General features: G+C 40.6%; 1 protein-coding gene across 1 annotated transcript in view; it reads right to left on the bottom strand.

The window, feature by feature from the left end:
* The window catches only part of cpne2 (copine II), a 74,855-nt gene that overhangs the window by 27,766 nt on the left and 24,236 nt on the right, over nt 1-22,853 (bottom strand). Inside the window, 8 exon segments of the mRNA XM_034086003.1 lie at nt 1,553-1,604; nt 2,071-2,125; nt 3,003-3,136; nt 17,994-18,053; nt 20,220-20,306; nt 22,009-22,107; nt 22,410-22,499; nt 22,721-22,804. Coding sequence (XP_033941894.1) covers nt 1,553-1,604; nt 2,071-2,125; nt 3,003-3,136; nt 17,994-18,053; nt 20,220-20,306; nt 22,009-22,107; nt 22,410-22,499; nt 22,721-22,804 — 661 coding nt within the window.

Raw genomic sequence — 22,853 nt, 5'->3', positions numbered from 1 at the left:
TGGCGGCAGTTATTCCTGTTTGTCTCGAAGTCTTCTCATCAGGGCTCTATAAATAGAGAACTGCGGCAGATATGTAATATTTAATGCAGCCGAACCATGTATTACAATGCCGTTATGTGATGACTTTCAAAGAGAAAAGCAAGCACACTTGGAATAAAGTATTATTTTATTTTGATTTTTTTTTTTTCGGATTTCACATCGCATAAACACCAAATCCCAGCGTGCATTGCGGCTAAACCATCCAATCATCGAGCTGAGGATCTCGCCTATGTCTGTTTCCGGTTTCGTTTATGACGGATGTATTTTGTTATACACACATTCCTTCACATTTAAATTTACATTAAAGTATTTCCTGAGGACTTCTAACATGTTTTTAAATATAACTACGGTTGTAGTTGAATAGTTTGTAAATTAACATGAACCAAAGCTGTTGCCTGGCAACGCAATCACGTCCGTTAATTCCACATCCACACGCATAGATTAACATCGATTTAATACATTAATGTAGCCTTTGTTTCTGCTAAAAGAGGTGTCGACCAGCTGGGGCAACAAGAAAATCGGCAATCGAGTGTGACTATTAAAAAATAAATCCTTATTATATTAATATTGACAATAACAACCGACCGTTGGGGTAGCATTTGCTTGGCATTTCCGGGTATTTCTCCACTGGTTAACATGGGTTAACAATACCGTGTAACTGTCACGTTTGAAGGGACGAAATCTTGACATCTTCACGTCTCCCAGTCCCAGCATGGTAAATCGTCACATGTTCATGTCTTGCCGTGATACCGGGTTTCTTTTTTTACTGCTTGTCACCCATTCTAGTAAAGCTGAAGAACACTGTTGCAGTGATGTTTATATATTATTAAGCTCTTTATCTGTATATATTAATGTTCTTTTTTTTAAATATTATACAACATCACAATGGCATTAAAGCCTCATATTAACATTTTAAAAGAGGAAATGGGATTATATTCTAGTGTCACTTGAATCACTTGAACATTTCAATTTTAGAAGTTTACAGTGACTGTGGCTGCGGGAGAGTGTGGTCATCTTTCAACCAGCCCGTGCAGTCAACATGTCGATGTATCCTTGGGCAAGATACTTGGGCTCCTGATCAAATGGTTTGTGAATGTGCTGCTCTGTATGAATGAGGTGTGAAGGGGTGAACGATTCGTACTATGTAAAGCAATTTGAGGGGTCGATAAGACCTGATAAAGCGCTATATAAGTACAGTCCATTTACCATTACAACCTATAAGCATAGATTAGCGACTGTGTTTTCAGCTAATACTATTTTGCTATGCTATATATGTCGACATTTGTATCAGTCAATCAATCAAAGTTTATTTATATAGCCCAATATCACAAATATAACATCTGTCTCAGGGGGCTTTACAGTTTATACAGCATACCAATATGACACCCTCTGTCCTTCAAGAAGACAATCAGACTCAAAGGATCCATTTGAGAAAATAAAAACCAATGCATGATTTAAATCAGCAGCATGGTCATGGATGGAGTCAGTGTGAGACTACTACACAGTTACTCACCTGAACAGAAGGGGTTTGTAGGGTCAAAGTTGATGGCAAATTCATGTGACACCTGTAGTAGACGAGAAACACAGACCATGATATTGCTTCTTCATTACACTTTAAAATATTGTTGAAAAATACTGTCCGTTTCTCCCACACTTTATCCCTCCCTCCCGCTCTCTGAACGGCTCTCTTTTCTTTGTCCTTTTCATCAGCTCAGTACCATGGCAACACAGATGGGTTGACAGTTGCGTATGCGCAATCATGTCAATATGCATGTATAATATTGCTAACAGCTTTATCTCCTGTGTGTGTGTGTGTGTGTGTGTGTGTGTGTGTGTGTGTGTGTGTGTGTGTGAGTGAGTGAGTGTCAAATACATGTATTATACTGTATAGGCATGTTTTAACTACAAGTCTGCATGTAAACCCTCCTCCCTTTGTTGTGCATACACACATACTGTTGTACATGTATCACACATACACACACAAACAACAATAACAACAACACCAAGAAACATACACACACACACACACACCTTCCAGTCTGGTGCGAGTTGGGCTCCAAATCCCAGAGCAGGAAACATTTTGTCGCTGAGGAGGAAACCATGACAACAGATTTTGAACATTAGTTAAACCTGCTTGTTTGTTTTTTCATTCAAATTCAATAAACTGGATTTAGACAGCAAACTGAATCCTGTTACCTTTTACATTAAGAATCTAATTCAAGTATATTTAAAGAGGAACCAGCAGGATCAATAAGCAATTTAGCAAAATGGCTTCTCACTAAGAGAAGAAGCACCTGCTTTCTGAAGGGCAGGATACAAAGAAGAGTGGTTCTTGGGTATGATGGGATTCAGATGAACAAGTTGAATTGTTACTACAAAACCCACAGTGATGACAGTACACAGTTAAGTTTGCAAAAATCCGTCACTCTGGTCTTTGTAGAGACACAGCATCATAAGCGTCTTCCTCATATGGCCCCAGGCCAATCTCTTCTCATGCTTTTAGTCTTTGGGTGGTCCAAAGCAAACAATCAAGGTGTGTAAAACCAGTTAAAATACTTAATATAGCAGTTTTGAAGCAGTGTTTGTCTAAAGGCACTTAAGGTGCCATTCCTGCTAAATATCCATATATCCTATTTGAAATACAAATTAAAAAAAACAATAACAAAGCCAACAAAACATATTGTAACGATATGGCTGATAACAGGATACATGTCAATTTAGTAAAGCTTCTGATTTCAGCCAACAAAGATGACGCTATAACAAATTTAAAAAAAATGTGTATGGGTTGAATTTAGGGCCTTGGTTTGAAAACAGTCGAAAAACGTTTGGGATGATGTAAGTACACAACTCCAAAAATTACACATGTGTAATCCTTTTCAGACATTTAATTGCATAACTATTACATATTATACCTACTTTACATTAGGATAACTGTAGTTCTGTATCTGATCAAAAAGACTCACGTATCATAGTCCTGTATAATTTGTCCCACAGCTAAAATGGCAGCGAGATACTCGTTGCTGCCAAGTGGGTTAATGTAGTGGAGGGAGGACGGCTCTTGAGGGTTCCCATTAGATGCTGTAAAGTCTATTCCAACCTAAAGAAATACAAAGAAGTGACATATAAGAGTTCATTTTAGAAAAGCTGCAGTGTTTTTACATTAGGGATGTTCTGATGAGCTCAAGATAAGTTCATTGTTGAGGGTTGTTATCTGTTTCCTTTATTACCGGCTTCTCCAATAAGTTAACAAAGCTGAATCACCTACTATAGCACAATGACAGGTGAATAAATGAGGCAGCAGCAACAGCAAACAAACAAACAGGAATGGTTGAATCTCTTTTGACATAAAATACAAATGACTGTTTTATTGATTCCTTGCTGTGCAGTAATAATAATAATGCATTACATTTTTTATTAGAGCGCTTTTACAGGTGCTCAAAGCGCTTTACAAGTACACATTACACATATTAGACATGTAAGAGTCATTACTGCAGACATTACCCACAGGAGCAAATGCGGGTAAAGTGTCTTGCCCAAGGACACAACGGCCTGACGCAGTGGCGGCCGAGTATATTCTGATGGGAATATAAAGGGTAAATTGGTTCATCTAGTTACTACAGATGCTATGATTTTTAATACTGTTATGCATTTCAACTCCACTGTCTACAACTATTTGTTGGATGAGGAATTTAATGATAGCTCTCAATGTGAAACATACTGCTTCACTTAGATGGAGCAACTAATGGTTTGATGTGTTTCTCTATTAAAGGATCAGTAAGCAGTTTTATGTTAAACTATGTAACTATAACTAACTGTCTTAGCCTCTGGATTCACAACTTGTAGAGTTTTCCTTCTTCCAAATATCCTCTGGTTTTAGAACTTTTTAAGAGTTTAAAACTGCCCGTAAAGTGTTGGGGCGTTGGAAGGAACACTTTGAGGAACTCCTGAACCCGACAACTCCGCCCCCATGTTAGAGGCAGAGCTGGAGTATGACGGGGGATCAACACCAATCTCCCGGGGGGAGGTCACTGAGGTCGTCAAACAACTCCACAGTGGCAAAGCACCGGGGGTGGATGAGATCCGCCCGGAAATGCTGAAGGCTCTGGGTGTTGAGGGACTGTCATGGTTGACACGTCTCATCAACGTTGCGTGGAAGTCGGAAACAGTACCGAAGGAGTGGCAGACCGGGGTGGTGGTTCCCCTTTTTAAAAAGGGGGATCAGAGGGTGTGTGCCAATTACAGAGGCATCACACTACTCAGCCTCCCCGGGAAAGTTTACTCTAAGGTACTCGAAAGGAGGGTCAGGCCGATTGTCGAACCTCAGATTGAGGAGGAACAATGCGGATTCCGTCCTGGTCGTGGAACGACGGATCAGCTGTTTACTCTCACAAGGATCCTGGAGGGGGCCTGGAAGTACGCTTATCCGGTCTACATGTGTTTTGTAGACTTGGAGAAGGCGTATGACCGAGTTCCCAGGGAGTTACTGTGGGAGGTGCTGCGGGAGTATGGGGTGAGGGGGTCTCTACTCAGGGCCATCCAATCTCTGAACTCCCAAAGCGAGAGCTGTGTCCGGGTCCTCGGCAGTAAGTCGGACCCATTTCCAGTGAGGGTTGGCCTCCGTCAGGGCTGCGCTTTGTCACCAATCCTGTTTGTAATATACATGGATCGGATTTCGAGGCGTAGTCGTGGGGAGGGGGTCTGCAGTTCAGTGGACTAAGGATTGCACCACTGCTTTTTGCAGATGATGTGGTTCTGATGGCTTCATTGGTCTGCGACCTTCAGCACTCACTGGATCGGTTCGCAACAGAGTGTGAAGCGGCTGGGATGAGGATCAGCACCTCAAAATCTGAGGCCATGGTTCTCAGCAGGAAACCAATGGACTGTCCACTCCAAGTAGGGAATGAGTCCTTACCCCAAGTGAAGGAGTTCAAGTATCTCGGGGTCTATGGCATTTGCCACTAGATTGACGTACAGGTAAGCCAGTCTGATATCTCATCTTTTCTAACACGCCGTTCACCACGCATGCCCGGTCAACCGCGCCAGCTGCAAATCACCGGCAGGCTGATTACCTAGTTAGCCTTCCAATTTATACAATTCTACTAAAGAAAGGGTATAAAATTGACATAATGACCAAAAATGTACTGAGTTGTATTGTGCCATACGGGTTCATGCAGTTATGCAAGGTACAACAACATAAGGTATACTCATATATATTTATATATATATAAATATATGTTTATCATTTTTAATGTAGGTAGATCATTTTGACTCGATCATTTTAAAAGTAGCTCCCAAGCTGAAAAAGTGTGTGCATCCCTGGTTTAGACAATACTAAAGCTGATAGGAGGGGGGTGAAGTTTCTGGGTCGGGTCATTGTCAGTTCACAGATCGTCATTTATCGCCGGAGGAAAAGCTTGTCACTCCTAATCTCATATTGTGTGTGTGTGTGTGTGTGTGTGTGTGTTTGTGTGTGTGTGCCTTTTTATATTGGGTACATGTGTTTGAAGCATCTGTGTGTTCATATTTGTAATATATTCTTTCATCGCAGTATCACCCTGTGGTCATATGCGTTAAAAATATGCTTCTGTGTGGTTTCAGGGACATTATAAGCCTAGATTGGTCTGTTTGGCCACAGCTGGAAAGGTTTTATTCTCAAAAATAAGGAAATTCTCATTGAGTCTTTGCTCTGTGACCTTGAAGTTTTGAAATAACAATGTCTTAAAGGTGGGGTAGGTAAGTTTCAGAAACCGGCTCGAGATACACTTTTTGTTATATTCCATGGAATGCTCTTAACATCCCGATAGCAATGAATATCTTAAGTGCTTTGACAAAAAATCCATAAAAAAACGTCATCTGTAGAAGCCGTAATACTGTAAAAAGTACAGATTGGATGGCCTACCTGCCTGTCAGCCTTCCATCGAGGCACAAATTTATCTCGTGCCCTCATTGGTCATGTGCGCGTTCGTGTGTGTTGGAGGAGGGGCTCTATAAGGAAGTGGCAGATTTTCTCCGGTTGTGTATTTTCAAATTCTAGCGATCTCGAGCCGGTTTCTCAAATTGACCTACCCCACCTTTAAGTATGATGAATTAGGAAAACTATTCAGTGGGCAAATGTCTATTGTTAGTCAGGTTAAATGTCAAAATTACCCCAAGTGAAGGAGTTCAAGTATCTCGGGGTCTTGTTCTCGAGTGAGGGAACAATGGAGCGTGAGATGGGCCGGAGAATCGGAGCAGCGGGAGCGGTACTGCAGTCGCTTTACCGCGAGAGAGCTGAGCCAGAAGGCAAAGCTCTCTGTCCACCGGGCCATTTTCGTTCCTACCCTCACCTATGGTCATGAAGGATGGGTCATGACCGAAAGAACGAGATTGCAGATACAAGCGCCAGAGATGGGTTTTCTCCGCAGGGTGGCTGGTGTCTCCCTTAGGGATAAGGTGAGAAGTTCAGTCATCCGGGAGGGACTCGGAGTTGAGCCGCTCCTCCTTCGCGTCGAAAGCAGCCAGTTGAGGTGGTTCGGGCACCTAGTAAGGATGCCACCTGGGTGCCTCCCTAGGGAGGTGTTCCAGGCACGTCCAGCTGGGAAGAGACCAAGGGGTAGACCTAGGACCAGGTGGAGGGATTATATCTCTTCGCTGGCCTGGGAGCGCCTTGGGACCCCCCAGTCAGAGCTGGTTGATGTCGCCAGGGAAAAGAAAGTTTGGGGCTCTCTGCTGGAACTGCTACCCCCGCGACTCGACCGCGGATAAGCGGGAGAAGATGGATGGATGGAAACTGCCCGTTTTCCTATAGGGCTCAGATCCTTTCTTTTATTTATTTATGCCATACATTACGCAATTTGAAGTAAAGGTCTGAAAGAAAATAAGAACTGGAGTTGCTGGTAAGTTTTCAAAACAGTGTCTGAGCTGGAACATCTCATTATTTTGGAGTTAAAGGACGCTGACATTCGGATTTTGAGGAAAACACATAGCATACATAGGTGAGAACCAATTAGCATGATTTATTCAATATTGTGATTGATTTCTGAAGTCCACAATCCATGCTCTCACTTTTTTGTATGAAAAAATTGTCTACCATGATATGTCAGTGCAGCCTTTGAACCTTATAAAATACCCGAGTAGCAACCACTTATTACTGGAAAGTGTAGTTAATGTAAAATGCCTTAAACCTGACTCAAAATCTGAAAATCAGTCCGATTTTATAAATTATAAGAAAATGACCCTACTTCTCACTGAATTTACTACCTTAAACATTAGTTTATGGACTCGATTGCTGGTTTCAAGTCTTGTTTAATTTAGCAAATGCTTTTGGGATACCTTGTGAAAGGTTGTTAAAACAATGTTGTCCGGTTTGGTGTTTTGTGTACAATTTTGAATCTTTCACAGTAGGTTTGTTTTCAGCAAAATGTCTTGTTCAGTCTCATTTGTACATAGCTCCATCTTGCCCAAACATGGTCATTTCTGGTTCCAAAAAACAAAATGGAGGTGGCCAAAATGCCTAACTTGAGGCTACCAATGTTAGTGCACAAACCTAACGGTGACGTCACTGCCGCTGCATCCACTTCATTAATACAATTTATCAATATACCTGTCAACCTTGTAAATACAATTTTGACATTTAACCTGACTAACAATAGACATTTGCCCACTGAATAGTTTTCCTAATTCATCATACTTAAGACATTGTTATTTCAAAACTTCAAGGTCACAGAGCAAAGACTCAATGAGAATTTCCTTATTTTTGAGAATGCAACCTTTCCAGCTGTGGCCAAAAAGACCAATCTAGGCTTATAATGTCCCTGAAACCACACAGAAGCATATTTTTAACACATATGACCACAGGGTGATACTGCGATGAAAGAATATATTACAAATACGAACACACAGATGCTTCAAACACATGTACCCAATATAAAAACGCACGCACGCACGCACGCACACACACACACACACACACACACACACACACACACACACACACACACACACACACACACACACACACACACACACACACACACACACACACACACACACACACACACACACACACACACACACACACACACACACACACACACACACACACACACACACACACACACACACACACACACACACAATATGAGATTAGGAGTGACAAGCTTTTCCTCCGGCGATAAGTGACGATCTGTGAGCTGACAATGACCCGACCCAGAAACTTCGCCCCCCTCCTATCCGCTTTAGTATTGTCTAAACCAGGGGTGCACACACTTTTTCAGCTTGGGAGCTACTTTTAAAATGACCGAGTCAAAATTATCTACCTACATTAAAAATGATAAACATATATCTATCTATATATATAAATGTATGGATGGATGTATTGGGCACCCCTGGTCTAAAGCATTTCCTTTCTCTCTTAGTTTGGAGTGTTATGAAACGACAATTTTCTGGTTCAATGGAGGACAACAACCGAGAAAATCGAGAAGCAGGAAGAGACAAAAAAGGTGCTAGATGTGTTAGGATATTGGGCAAATGAGGTAAAGAATGGAAGAGAGGTTAGGGCATAGAGAGCAGCAGGGGCAGCAAGAGTGACAGAAATAGAGATGTGGGGGGACATAATAAGGGTGCTGCTCAGGGTGGGAATTTCACGACGGCCATGGCCGTCGTTGCCCCACACGTTGGCCGTGATGCCCTGTTAAAAAAAATGCAATTCACGGCCAAAGTGGCCTTTGTGCCCCTGTCAAAAGTAGCGCGAGCAGGCTCCCGTGAGCGGGAGGGCGCTCCTTCTTCACTACAGACTATCGCGCCACCTAACCATTCGCCAAAATGTTTTTAATACGAGCGGTAACCGGCCAAGCGCCGTGCAAAAAACAATCTTCAAATAAAAGAAAGTCACCGGAGGAGTTAAAGGAGTGACAGGGAGTTGGCTGCAGTGCCGCGTCCTAAAACCCTTTATAATCTATCGATTAGATTTATGATTCGAAAATTATAAAAGTAGGGTAGACATGTGGAGATTATCCGGCTGAACAAAACGTGCATTTATCAAACAGGTTTGTTTTCCACAGACCTTATTTCCAGCTATTTTCCAAAACCCTGTGGAGAAATTCCATTGCTTTTTGTGGAGGTAACCAGCAGCTTACTTCCTGGTTTCAGGACGCGTCACTGCACCTCTCAATATGATGCCAGTATAAACAAGGTCTTCGGTCGGCTCTGTACATCAATGCCGACCTATGCTGACAAGTAAGTGAAGAGTCGACAATATAAAGGTATTGGCGAAATGTCCTAGCAGTTTAGGATAATGAAGGTTCTAATCAAATCTATTACATATAGCCATTACATGTCTAACTCCTAATGACAGGAAGGCAGAAAGTGCATTATACAAATAATAATACTCATAATAATAGCAGACATTTTTTAACAATGACCACAATATCATTATTTTAATAAACCAAATATGAACAATTGAGGAAAATGAGGAAGAACTGATGATTAAAATGTTGTAGTACAAGTAGTAATGTAGTTAGTGCATAAATTATTGCAACAAATGTGTGATTTTTTTTTTGGTGGACGAATGCTCCGGGCCAGTGGTTACAATGGTGGGGCCAGTGACAATACCATTGTACCCTTACTGTCTACCCCTGACTGACTTATGTGGTTTATGGCTGAACTTAACATATACGTTTAAGAAACACTATTGCTATTCAGCCGTTTGTAAAACGACTGGTGTTGACGTTAGTGCTACACTTTTCAGTCACGTTGATTGACCAGCGTAATTTAACCAAACAGCCTTTGTGCCCTGTCATGTGGCCTTTGTGCCCTTAAAAAAAATGTGAACGGGAAGGCCAAATGGCCTTGCCCCTAAAATGACGAAATTCCAAGCCTGGTGCTGCTGCGTATTTTCGTAAGTTTTAGCATGTATGGTGCTCCTGAAAATGCATACAGTATGTGTGAAGACTGAAGTAGCATACTCTTAGTTCAGGGTGATAAGCAAATAAGACATTTCTCTGTCATCACAGCTAGTTTTTGTAAATTAAACAACATAATAGATGAAGGGTTTCGGAGTGTATTGCATGTTGCCCAACTCTATGGTAAACCAAGTAATTGCAATAACATGACAAGTATAGCGCACGGTCGAAATCTAAAAGTCAAACCAAGCTGCCTCAATAAGACGATTAACGCATAGTTAATGAAATGGATGTCTAAGATAGCGTAATGAGCATTTCTTGTTTTTTTAGAGTGCAAATGATTGCTTTGTGAATCAGAGCAATTGTTTGTTGCAGCCAAAAAGTCAAACTTTTGTGAAGAAAAATGAGAATTATTGTGGATTACAGTAGAAATTGGACAATCTATTACAATAGGGATGGAGGGAAGTACACTTTTGCATTGTTCTCCTGTTTAACTTTAGTGAAATCTTCCAAGTTCATACATACTGAAGCGAGACAAACCCTGTTCGGGTTGGTCAGTATTTTTGTGTAGTAGCTAAAGGATCGCTAATCTTATTCTCTGACAATTGGGTGGATTTCTGGCATGTCATAAACACCATTAAGATTATGAGGGGAAAAGTCTTTGCCACCTTCTCCTAGAAACTGCCATAACATGTCCCAGGTTTCTTCCTTTCTGTCAAGATGCTTAGGACCATAGATGTGACTAAGCCCCTTTAAAGCTCAACAACCAACCATGACTTCCTTTCCCCAGGGACAGGTCATGTTGAATAACCCAGAAGGAATTTTAAGAGTTACTTTATTCACCCAGCCAACAGGCTCTCAGCCTTGAACAGCACTTACAAGCCTGGATTCAGAAAGCAATCCATGGCATACTTGGTCCTGGTGATTTTGTAAATCTGCTTTAACTGCTCATTGGTGTCTCCACAAGAAAACATATACGTTACTGTACTGAATTCAAAATGGCTGGAACAACATCTCTGTTTCTGTTGTTTTACACAGGAAGCAAGCACATTAAGCAGTACTTGAAAGGGAATACAATTGAATTTCAACCCATTGGAATTATGGCTCTAAAACAAATGAAATGTTTCAGCCTTGGTTTTAATAAATGTTGTCTTACTAGTGCCACATTACTGTCATATAATTGACATGCTGACATTCCCGTCGGAGGTTTCTCAGCTGTGCCTAGTCGAGTATCAGCCTATTCTCACGCCGGGACCTCTCCGACTCATTTGCAGTTAAACCGCCAGAGTGATGGATGGAGTGAATTCGGATGGTTGAGAGTGTGAACTCTTCTGGAGTTACTCTGTGTTTCAGTCTAAGGTGTTCCCAGTGACAACTAAGAGCTGCTGCTGTCCACTGCAAGACCTTTACTGCGGGATAGTCTATTTAGGGTCTAATGATATTTGTTCTGGCAGGTTTTAAATAACAAAACAATAGAAATCCCAGCCGTTTCAAGCATACTTTGGTGGAAGGCTCACAGTAGATAGGGACGTTTCATATCCAATGATATGCGGTCGTATAACCATATATTCTTGTGGATTTAAGATTACTTAACCGTTCATAGAAACATGACTTCATCTGAAACAGGGTTGTATTGAGACGGACCTCTTTCCCTGCAGTGTATTGGATGTTTAAAGTGTCACTGTTAATGTAATATTAACAAATCACAAGTAAAATAGATACTTATCCAAAAGTGACGGACCCTGGAGGACAGTAGCGAAGGGAGCTAGGTTAACCCAGATACAGTAGGACCTAAGGCTATTCTACTACCTGGTCTGCTTCTGGCTAATGTCTTGTCGCAGGAAAATAAAATAAGAATCAGGCCAACCCAGCAATGATGGATAAAGAATGTTGTGCCAATATCTTCAGATAAAGCTAAGCAGGACGCACATTTTGTTTATATTGCTGTTGCTTTAACGTCAAAGTTGATGGCAAATGTTGCCCTAATGTTTTTATGTTAATATGTTAGCCATGATATCTGCCCATCGTTCAGTGTTTTTCTAACATTTGTGTTTATTCCACATAATGCAAATTCAACTACCTCCACCAAGGCCAATGGTGACCTTGCACCCTACTCGTAATTCAGGATATTACAGGTTCTTTCTTGGCCCATGCTACACCCTTTGCCTAAGTGTAATGCAAATCACTTGTTTTTTCTGTACCACAGTATCCACTGTATTTTCTTTTGCTTTCTTGTGTAAATTGATTACAACTGCATTTTGTTGTGCAACCCTGTGTTAGGTGACGTGGATTTGTATTTTATCCTTGAATCCTTGAAAACCAGTGTCTCACAAGAGACACATAAAAAAAAGAATGATCACAATCATTCATATGAGGCAGAGATATCCTGACTTTCATTTCCTTGCATCGATCAAGTTCCAAAAACACTGGATCCAAAAATGTACATTATCCTAAAAACTCATATTTCAACCCTCACACCTCTGGTTTGAGATGGAATTTCATAATTTAACAGAAATGTGAAGTACCATCAGATATTGTTAGGCTTTGGGAATGAAGAAATATATGACAGTCTCATATTTAGCCAATATTGCACGGCACTAATCCATTGGACAATATGATAAAATGGGAGAATTACATATAATATCAGAAAAATGTCAGACTACTGTAAAGAGCAGGCTGAAATTGAAGGAAAAGAACCAGCTTTACTGATATCATCTGTCATCATCTTGAGCTGTGAAGATGCTTATTTGTGCTCTCATTCAAGAAAATATTTGTTTCTCCATGAATCCACAGGGACTGGGGCACTACGCGCTACACAGTTCTCACTGATATCAGATATAAGATATAAATAATAGCGTAATTCATTTGAAATAAGTCTTTCACAAACAGCCCATCAGCAGTAGCAGGCTGTCTCTTTGTGTTGGAGTGTATAACAGAGAAACGTTGCTCTTCTCCAGCTCCCAGAGCTCCGAGGAGAGACTTTCCCTTCCTGGAGATTAGGATTAGAGCCATACTAAGTCTGATTGAACACCGCAAAACAGCTCTTTCTGCATGTGTGTGTGTCAGGGCGGGTGTATGTGGCAGTGTGTACGCGAGGAGAAGATGTCATCGGTGACTGAGCGTCTGCGTGAGATGATGTTTGCCTGTGCATGTCAGTGTGCAGGGAAGGTGCACGCTTGAAGAGTGCAGAGGTACATGTGATAGCATGTCTGTATGAAGAAGATACTGTGGTTGTGTGCGTGTGTGAGAGTGCCAAAGTCATGGTTTGGGAGTTTGCATGTACAGTAAGTGTGAAAGCACGAGTGTGACAGGGATATTATGGGCTCACATGTGTGTATGCATGTGTATGTAAATGAGTGTGTGAGCAGGAGAGAGAAAGTATGTGTGTTAATACAGCAATAGATGTGTGTGTGTGTGTGTGTGTGTGTGTGTGTGTGTGTGTGTGTGTGTGTGTGTGTGTGTGTGTGTGTGTGTGTGTGTGTGTGTGTGTGTGTGTGTGTGTGCATCAGTGAAAGAGCTGCAGGTCTGTGACAAAAGGCAAAAGATTAGGAGGGAGCAGTGAGGATTTAAGAGTTCCCATTCCGCCTTAGATTTGCTCATCTCACCACCACTAGAACAGGCAAATGTTCCAATTGTATTGAAAGTATGCTCACTGCAAACATGCAATATTCTGAATGAGCATTTCTGCTTGTATTCATTTTGGTTTTGGTATTTAATTAAATGGTGCATCTTCAAATTCTCTTCAGAGCTACTTGGAAATGCTACTGCTTCTTTGTAGTTCAGATCCAGTCTCTTACATTTTACACATGTTACACCATTTGTAACTATGAAACAGTAATTCATTCATCTTTTACAATCTTTAAATTACAATTTGCAGTACTCATGCACAATTAATACATTAAACCGCATTTATTATTCACTATGACTTACTGTTTTTGAATAATCTGCCACCAAATGAACCTCTCAGTTGTTTATTCTGCTGTAATATTATGCCACAAAAACAACAACAATCTCAACAATAAGGGTGAGGTAAAAAAACAACATTCTGACAGTGAAGCTTGTCATCGACTGTGTTGAATTTAAGAGAAGCTCTAGTAGCTGTTTTGCCCCCTGGAGTAGCAGAGCACATCCTGTGACACTGCCAGCATGTCTGCACAACAACACAAGAGAGGTCACCTCCAGATAGCACCTCTTGTCGTGGCCCATTCTTGTGGGACATCTAAAAACTGTGCCACGTCAACAGAGATCCGCTTCTTGACTCACACGTTAAAAACCATCCAAATAAAGCTCTGTAGGCGCTGATTTCTTTGCCTTCCTTGGCCGATTTATTTACTTCCATATATTTAAACAAACAAAATGATCAGTGTAACGTGAGGTCAAAGACTGTCCCGATTCCCCGTTCATTGCTGGAGACAGTTTCCTCCTCACGCTCAGTCCCACCCCTTCCTTATATCACAGGTGTGGCTCGCAGGCAAGGTTTTTCTCCGAATATTTAATTCGGTACTAATACATAAATGTAAAGAATATATTAAGATCTAAATTAATAAGAAAATAATACACTCATTGTCAACACAGAAAATGGCTCTAACATTACAGCCCCTAAATGCATAGAATATAGCAATTACAACAAATAATAAATAGAGCCAATATTCAAAACAAATATATTCATTTTCTTTTTGTCAGAGTTCATAGATGAGATTCATCTTGAGTTCAAAAAAAAATTAAAAATGGATTTTTCTAGCTTCAGCCAGTAGTAGTAGTCCACTTAATCTCCATCTTCCAGCAGCAATCCAGGGTTTGTCACCTTCCTTCTTTGAGTGATCTCCAAGAGCAATCCTTTCCATTTCAGGATCCAAGCTACAGCTTTTTTCAGGCTGTTCCAATCTGAGTAGTGCTCAATTAGTTCACTTTTGGGACTTTTCCCCTCAATACTCATCACATTTACAGTGACATTCCTTTTCACTTCAGGATCATCTGGAGAAAGAGAGCTTTGTGACATTTTGTCTGGGTTCCCTGGCCACTGAGACTCCCCCTCTTGCAGGGATTCGGGTCCATGTAGCCACCTTTTAGACTTTAGGAAGGCTTCAATGTTTAGCCCCCGGGAAGCATCATCGGCCGGATTTCGTTTGGAGTCCACATATCTCCACTGAGTCTCATTTGACATGTCGTGAATAACTGCAATCCGATAGCTACAAAAGTGTGGAATCGCTTGGTTTGATTGCAGATATATTTAAGTACAGACTGGCTGTCTGTCCAAAAGATGGACTCTTGGAGGTTTAGCTGTAGCGCTGAGCATAACATCCGATCCATCCTTGCAGCTAGGGTGGCTGCTGTAAGCTCCAGTCTGGGTATAGTCATCTTTTTGAGAGGGGTTACTCTAGCCTTCCCCATCACTAAAGCAACATGAACTTCCCCCAAACTGTTGACACATCTGAGATAACTTGCAGTGCCGTATCCTTGCTCACTGGCATCACTAAAGTGATGCCACTGCATGGTTTCACCTCTTTTGTGCTCGACTAAGACCTGTGTGTTGAGACATAAATACTCACCCTCGCGGCAAAATCTTCTACACAATGCAAAAGTGGTCTCAAAGAAATCCCTGGTTGAACCTATTATCCCATGGTGAAGACATTTAGGAATAAAGACATTTATTTGCTGTGGAATTCAAATCCAATATGGGTCACTTCAGTATAGGGTGCAGAGTTTACATGATCCTACAGTATTGTGAAATAGGTCATTATTGTGTTTATGTGCTAAATAAGTTAGAGAGTTTTACATTTAGTGGGGATACAAGTTTATTTAAAATGTTATAATATTACATTTGTTTCAATGAAATTGTGGTTTGAATTGAATACTTTTCAGCATATCAATAATCTCAAATTGTAGTTCCTACACCCACATGCAATTTTCTGTTTGCCTAAATACAAAGATTGCATATTTGAATGAATCCAATTAAGCGTAAAATAGATTTAAATAAATGTGCTAAAACATGCTTTAGAGTAGAGTTCTTTAAAAATAATGACTTGGATGGTTCTAAAATTGTTCCATCATTAGAGGTAGGGCTGCAAATAAAATCTGAATGGTTCATTTCTGGTGTGAAAACTTTTGCAAACAATCACAGGAAGCATATATTCATTGTCCTTTAATTGGTTGAAAAATAAAACGTCTTCTGTTTGGGTAGCTTGTGAACTAGTTTCCTATTTGCGGGTTTGATATATCTACATTTGATTAATGTACTGTTTATCAGACCACAAATGAGACTATAGTTGAAAAAATATTAAAATAACAAGGAGCAGGTGTAAATCGAGAACACACTTCAAGGGAAACGTCACATATTCCAGCATGTCACAAACTACTCTATCTGCTGTATCTGGAGCCAGTTCTAGCTCAGAGCTGGGACATTGTTGTAGAGATAGGGAAGAGAAAAGAACCGGACACTGTGTACAGAAAGTATAGCTGACGGACGGTGTTTATGTGTGTGTATCTCTTATTTGTATTCCGTAAAGGCCCTGTCACACTGTCCCGAAATTGACACCCGATGGACACAAGAATATGGAATTGTGAATTTCGCACGAAGATGGCCCCGAACCACACACGAAGGCAACATTTACATTACACTTAAGAAATACAACTGCAATGAAAGTACCAAAAACAATTATGTTACAGTACTATGATACTGTACTGATATCTTCAGACTTTGTTCTTTACTTTCTCCGTCTTTATATGTAGAAAATATTACGTTTTCTCCGTAATGTTGTTTCCATAACAACAACAATTTCCTGTCAACTGTCCTTCAAAATAATATATTATATCCTTTTTAGTTTCACAGAACACAAATTGGGTTATTTACATAATATATTTACATGATTTTGTTGTGCAATAAAACAACCCGATGGACACACGATAAAGGAAATGTTCAAATTCGGCTGTGATCGTAGCAACATCGGGCCATTCGTGAGGGCATCTAAGCCATCGTATGACCGCTGGTGGAGTTTCTCAGGCTCCGGCAGCAACTTCGTGAGCGGAGGCAAAATCTTTGGCATGCCAAAAAATTGCCGAAGGACCTTGCGAAGGTTCATTTTCGTGTTGAATTCGTGTGTCAATTTTGCCCTTCGTAAGGCCATCGTGAGGGCATCTTGTTATCATCGGTGCCATCGGGCATTCGCCCCGATCAGAGTGAGGGTGAATGCACCGATGATAACACGAAGATGACACGATTTGACAAGATGCCCTCACGAGTGCCTTACGAAGTTGCCGCTCACGAAGTTGCTGCCGGAGCCTGAGAAACTCCACCGGCGGTCATACGATGGCTTAGATGCCCTCACGAATGGCCCGATGTTGCTACGATCACAGCCGAATTTGAACATTTCCTTTATCGTGTGTCCATCGGGTGTCAATTTCGGGACAGTGTGACACGGCCTTTAGTGTGCATTTGTTCTTAGTCTACAGATACATTACACTTGTGTGTGAGAAGGTGTCATAGTAACAGTGAGCCAGTCCGAACAGTCCAAAGATTTATCAGCACAGTAGCTGGATTTGTTGGACAAACACAGAGAAAAATAATATAACAATTCAATATGTGTCTGGTGTGTGTGCGTGTGTGAGATTGGCTATTACAAAACAAGAGTCTTTCTCACTCACTCAGTTACACAAAGAGGTGTGACATCACCAGGGACACACAAGAGTTCCTCCCAACAAGAGACCAAAATACACTCTCTCCCTCCCTCTGGTCTTTCTCTTTCTATCCCCATATCCTGATCTCACACTTACTTGCTATTCCCCATTTCAGAATATACATTTCTGGTATTTACATGTTTCTGCCCTCCTATTTCTACAATACAAACAAGTACCCTCATTTCAATGGTTCACAATACCCCATTACGCGTGTATACTCCACACTCACACTTTTCCTTTCTTTCTTTATGTAAATGATTGTGATCCAACTGTAACCCCAGGAGATGGAAATAGACAATCCGAATGTTTTCCATCTGTTTTCGAGGCATGAGGAAACATGTATCTCATTACCACATCATTTCGGAAGCAGAAATACAGGCATGTTTATGATTTACTCACCGTAAACATGAGCTGGCATCCTCCCAAAATGTAATCCAGAAAAGTGTAGTCTCTTGTTATCTAGAGAAACAAGAGTCACAAAACAACAAGTAAGAAGAACACCTACAAATACTGGTTTCATTGATTATAGATTTATGAAAGGAGAGAGGTCCTGTTAAAAAATACATGCGATCAAATCAATAAAATCATTAGACTGTTATTCTAGAAACAAGAAGAGAGATGATTGTAATAATTGTACTAACTCTAACACAACAGACATGAAGTAAACAACCCAACTAAACACGGCACATTGTAAAAATACATTTTCATAAGCATAATTGTTCTAAAATCACAACAAATACCCAGTTTGTCCGACTGAAGGTACCACCAAGGGAGCGCCAATTACTATCTTGTTTGAACCAAATTTCCTCTCCAATTACGAGGAATACTTAGCATGGATTTTACTGCCATTAGTCTTATCCCTGCGGGCAGCCAACAAATATAATTACTGTATTAGCCGTTTTGTACTGATTGTGAATGTGTGTGTGTGTGTGTGTGCATGTCTGTACAAAGGCTTGTTCATGATTGTGCGCATGAAAAGAAGTAGAAGGAAAATAATCAATTATGAAAGCTTGTCATCATGTGCACACAGCTTTAAGTCAATCCAATAGGAACCTTAAGACTCAGTGTTCGAGCTTAATGTGTCCTCTGGGGGGCTTAAAGCTACTGCGCTAATTAGTTATTCAAAGGGAGTTATGGACACCATACTAAGAAGTGCTTTCATCATATGTTCATGATTGAGTCGGGAGATGTTTTTTTGACAATCAGGTGATTTTTGTTCTTCCAGTTCAGAATTTAATGCACAAAACTTATCCTGTTGACAGTCTGGAATTCAACTTAAACTTGTTATAAATGGCTTAAAACGGTATTAATTATTCTGATGTCTGATATTATTCTGAGCCAATTAATAGATTTTGATAAATAGAAAATGAACCAGCAGAAATTGAAATTGAAATTGAAATTGAAAGGAGTGGATTGCTTTAATGCCCTTATTGTGGATTCTGCAGCGGTATAACAAGAAAACTATCCTAAAGCGGATGAACTAACTCCATATGGAGATGTAAAGAGATGTCATATGAAATGTGCTTTACATGGGATTCCACAAGTCTAAGTGGCAGGCTAAGTATAGCCTAACAGTGAGAAACCAACCATCAGTCTTATCGTGAACATTATCTGCACCGACACCTGACAGCAGTCATTATTTGGAAGCTAGCATAGATTCAGATTGTAATACAAACGTGGATACTGCTAAAAGAAAAGACTAAACTAAAGCTTGGTTTATTTAATCATCATCCATACATCACCCACCCATCCATCCATCATCATTCATCAGCCAATTTCTTTATTTGTCCATATTGTCCATTCACCAAACCATCACCATCCATCTAGTCATCCGTTCATCCATAATACATCCACCCATTAATCTATCCATCAATCATCCCTTGATCCATGAATCACCAATTCAAAAACCATTCATAAATCTAATCAACCATTATTAATGATCCAACAATCCATTCACCCAACCGTCATCATCATCCATCCACCCATACATCCATCCACCTGTGTTTTCACCCAACATGAATCTATCAATCCTTTATCCTTCATCCATCCATCATCTATCTATCCACCAAACATTCATCACCCATTCTTTCTTCATCATTCATCCACCCATTTGTCCATCTTTGATCCATTAATCAGCATCCATCCATCCATCCATCATCCATCCATCCATCCATCCATCCATCCATCCATCCATCCATCATCCATCATCCAACCATAATCAATAATCCATCCAAATCAAATCAAGTTTTATTTATATAGCACATTTATAAACGATTTTTGGTCGAGCCAAAGTGCTGTACATAAAATAAAAATAGCTTACAGTAGAGACACTTTACAGCAAATACAACAACACAGATTGTTCAGAATATCAGTATGAGAAAAAACGACACCCTCTGTCCTTAGACCCTCACATCGTACAAGGAAAAACTTCCAGAGAAAACCCAGTTTAAAGGGGAACATGGGAGACACTTCAGGGAGAGCAACAGAGGAGGGATCCCTCTCCCAGGACGGACAGACGTGCAATAGATGCCGTGTCTAAATCTGGATCCATCCATCCATCCATCATCCATCATCCATCATCCATCATCCATCCATCCATCCATCTATCCATCCATCCATCCTCACCTTACATGACTTGACAATGATAAAGCCTGAGTTTTTATAATTCTTTTTCTTCTTCTGTTTCTTGGGGTTGATGCAGTCAAACTCCACCTGAAGAGATACAGAGAAATGCAGATAAAAAACTATCAGTATCAGAGGAGAAGGAATTGAGAAACAATTTCAAGAAGGAGGGAAATGATGGTAACAGTAAAGATGACAGCACAGTTGTAAGGGGTAGTGAGATGGGGGGACATGAACAGACGACTGCGAGGCAGTGACTTGGATCTGCATGTATTCCACACACCGCCTACAGTCACTGCAACTTGACAGTCAAACATGGAGATGTATTATAAGCAAACCATTATATAGTGGTGTACTATACAGTTTATATGTGAACCTACATGTAAATAGGAAACATAAATGTATTGTTAATTAAAAACACTATGAATTCATTTAAAGAAAAACGAGTATAAGGACTTTCTAAAATACTGTAAATCATACAAACACATATTATTAAGCTATGCATTTGATGGAAAGAGGCATTTGAGACATGCACACAAACACACACTCACATTAAAAACACTCACATGTCTTCATTCAGCTGGTGATCATATGACAGGTAGCTCTAAATGCCTTGTCGTGTTACTAGGGCTCAGATCAATTCGGGTTTCCATCTCAAAAGCACCTCTCATTTTCTCATCCTTCTTTTCACAACGTCTCTCTTTTTCCATCCCCCATCTTGTTATTTTGTGTGTGCGTGTGTGTGTGTGTGTGTGTGTGCGTGTGTGTGTGTGTGCGTGTGTGTGTGTGTGTGTGTGTGTGTGTCCCTACATCATTACCACACATGAAGAGACTCAGTGGGAGAACAAGTCATGAGGCTGCTTTGGCACATGCAGCTTCACAAATGAACACACACATGTTCTCACAAACAGATCAGATGCAAATACACACACACACACACACACACACACACACACACACACACACACACACACACACACACACACACACACACACACACACACACACACACACACACACACACACACACACACACACACACACACACACACACACACACACACACACACACACACACACACACACACACACACACACACACACACACACACACACACAGCTACTAATGAATGAACGCTTTTCTGACCCTTGCATCTTTACATCCAAAGCAGACCAAAAATGCAAAAGTGAAAAGAATGAATCTCCAGTGGCCTTAACATGAGAATGCAGCAATGCAAATATGTGCATGATTATTCCTGCTTTGTTGTTAATACGTGCAAATAAATGCATTTAAACTAATCACATAAATGCTGTTTGGATTCAGAAAATAAATGGTTAAGTGTCTTAGAAGTGTCTAAGCAGCTGAGGTGAAGCAGCAAAGTTGATGCTGTGGTTTCAATCCAGATCATGACCTTTGCAATATCGCTATTTCAGTTCCCTCTCTCTGACAAAATCATATTCTGTTGCAGTACGATAGCATAAATAAAATACTAGAAAAAGTAAGAGGTAATAGATAACATTCCGCTTATCTAGGTCTCCGGGCCCCATCATTGCTATTTTACATACATCCATCAGATACCTTTGGCAATTTGCAACATGTTACCATGACGACCAAAACTTGATACCTACAACTGTGGGTTTGCAATTGTTCTGTACCTTCTTCACAGCCAAAGCATTTGCGTAAGAGGTAGTTCCCTGATTTCCACGCTCTTGCCTTACAGAACAGCATCAGTACGCAAACTTGTTCCTGTGTATGTATCATCCTGTAATATCCTTGGTAAGTATCTGTTACCTCTACTGAGTTCTGGGCTTCGCTCATCTTGGCAGCCGTGGTTTGAAACTCTCCTATGAAGTCGTGGCCTCCGTCATTATCATAGTCGTAACACAGGACCTGTCATGGTGTAGAACACATCACATCAAGCCATCACCTTTTACATACCCCCACTCTTCTGTTCTCCTAACTTCAACCAATCATTGGTTACATTATACTATACAAACAGTAGCACATTTAGTCCTGAATACTTTTTTTCATTTTGTGTAGTTTTGTAACAAGAGCATTTGATGATATATCAACTTAAAACAACATGATCAAATGTCCATGCATTGCTAACGGTGCATAAACATGCTACGTACTGTCCATCTAGCAGACAATCCAAACAACCAGCTTTGAAACAGATGAACTTGATGACTAACCTTGATGTTTCTGTCCACATCTCCATTGCAGAGAGAAATGAGTGGCACAGTAAAGGGTTTCCATGATGGATCTAAAGTGTTCTTTATAACCTAAATTCATAGAAAAGAAAGTGCACTCAATCATTAAATTACAGAGCAGCAGAGCATATATATAATGCAGTTGTAGCCACAATATATTTACCTTCACTTGGTGCTTTACACTCATTGCTAAAGTTACAGTGTATGAGCTCCTGGTTTAGCTAACAATGACTGCTCATGGTTGACATTAATGAATGTCAGATTAAGGTGTTTAATCCTCGCTGATGACTCACCTCTGTCCTGTGCACTAGCATCCATGTGCCGTCTTCTCCCTGCTTGTGAAACTCCAGGTAGGGGTCTGACTTCCCAAAGAAGTCCTGCACAGCACAAAGACAGCTTGTTAAAAAGTACTTTTGATCATTCCTA

The sequence above is a fragment of the Pseudochaenichthys georgianus genome, chromosome 6, assembly GCF_902827115.2.
Source record: "Pseudochaenichthys georgianus chromosome 6, fPseGeo1.2, whole genome shotgun sequence".
NCBI classification, from domain to species: domain Eukaryota; kingdom Metazoa; phylum Chordata; class Actinopteri; order Perciformes; family Channichthyidae; genus Pseudochaenichthys; species Pseudochaenichthys georgianus.
Note: the sequence above shows the minus strand (reverse complement) of the source record. Positions and strands in the feature narration are given on the sequence as shown.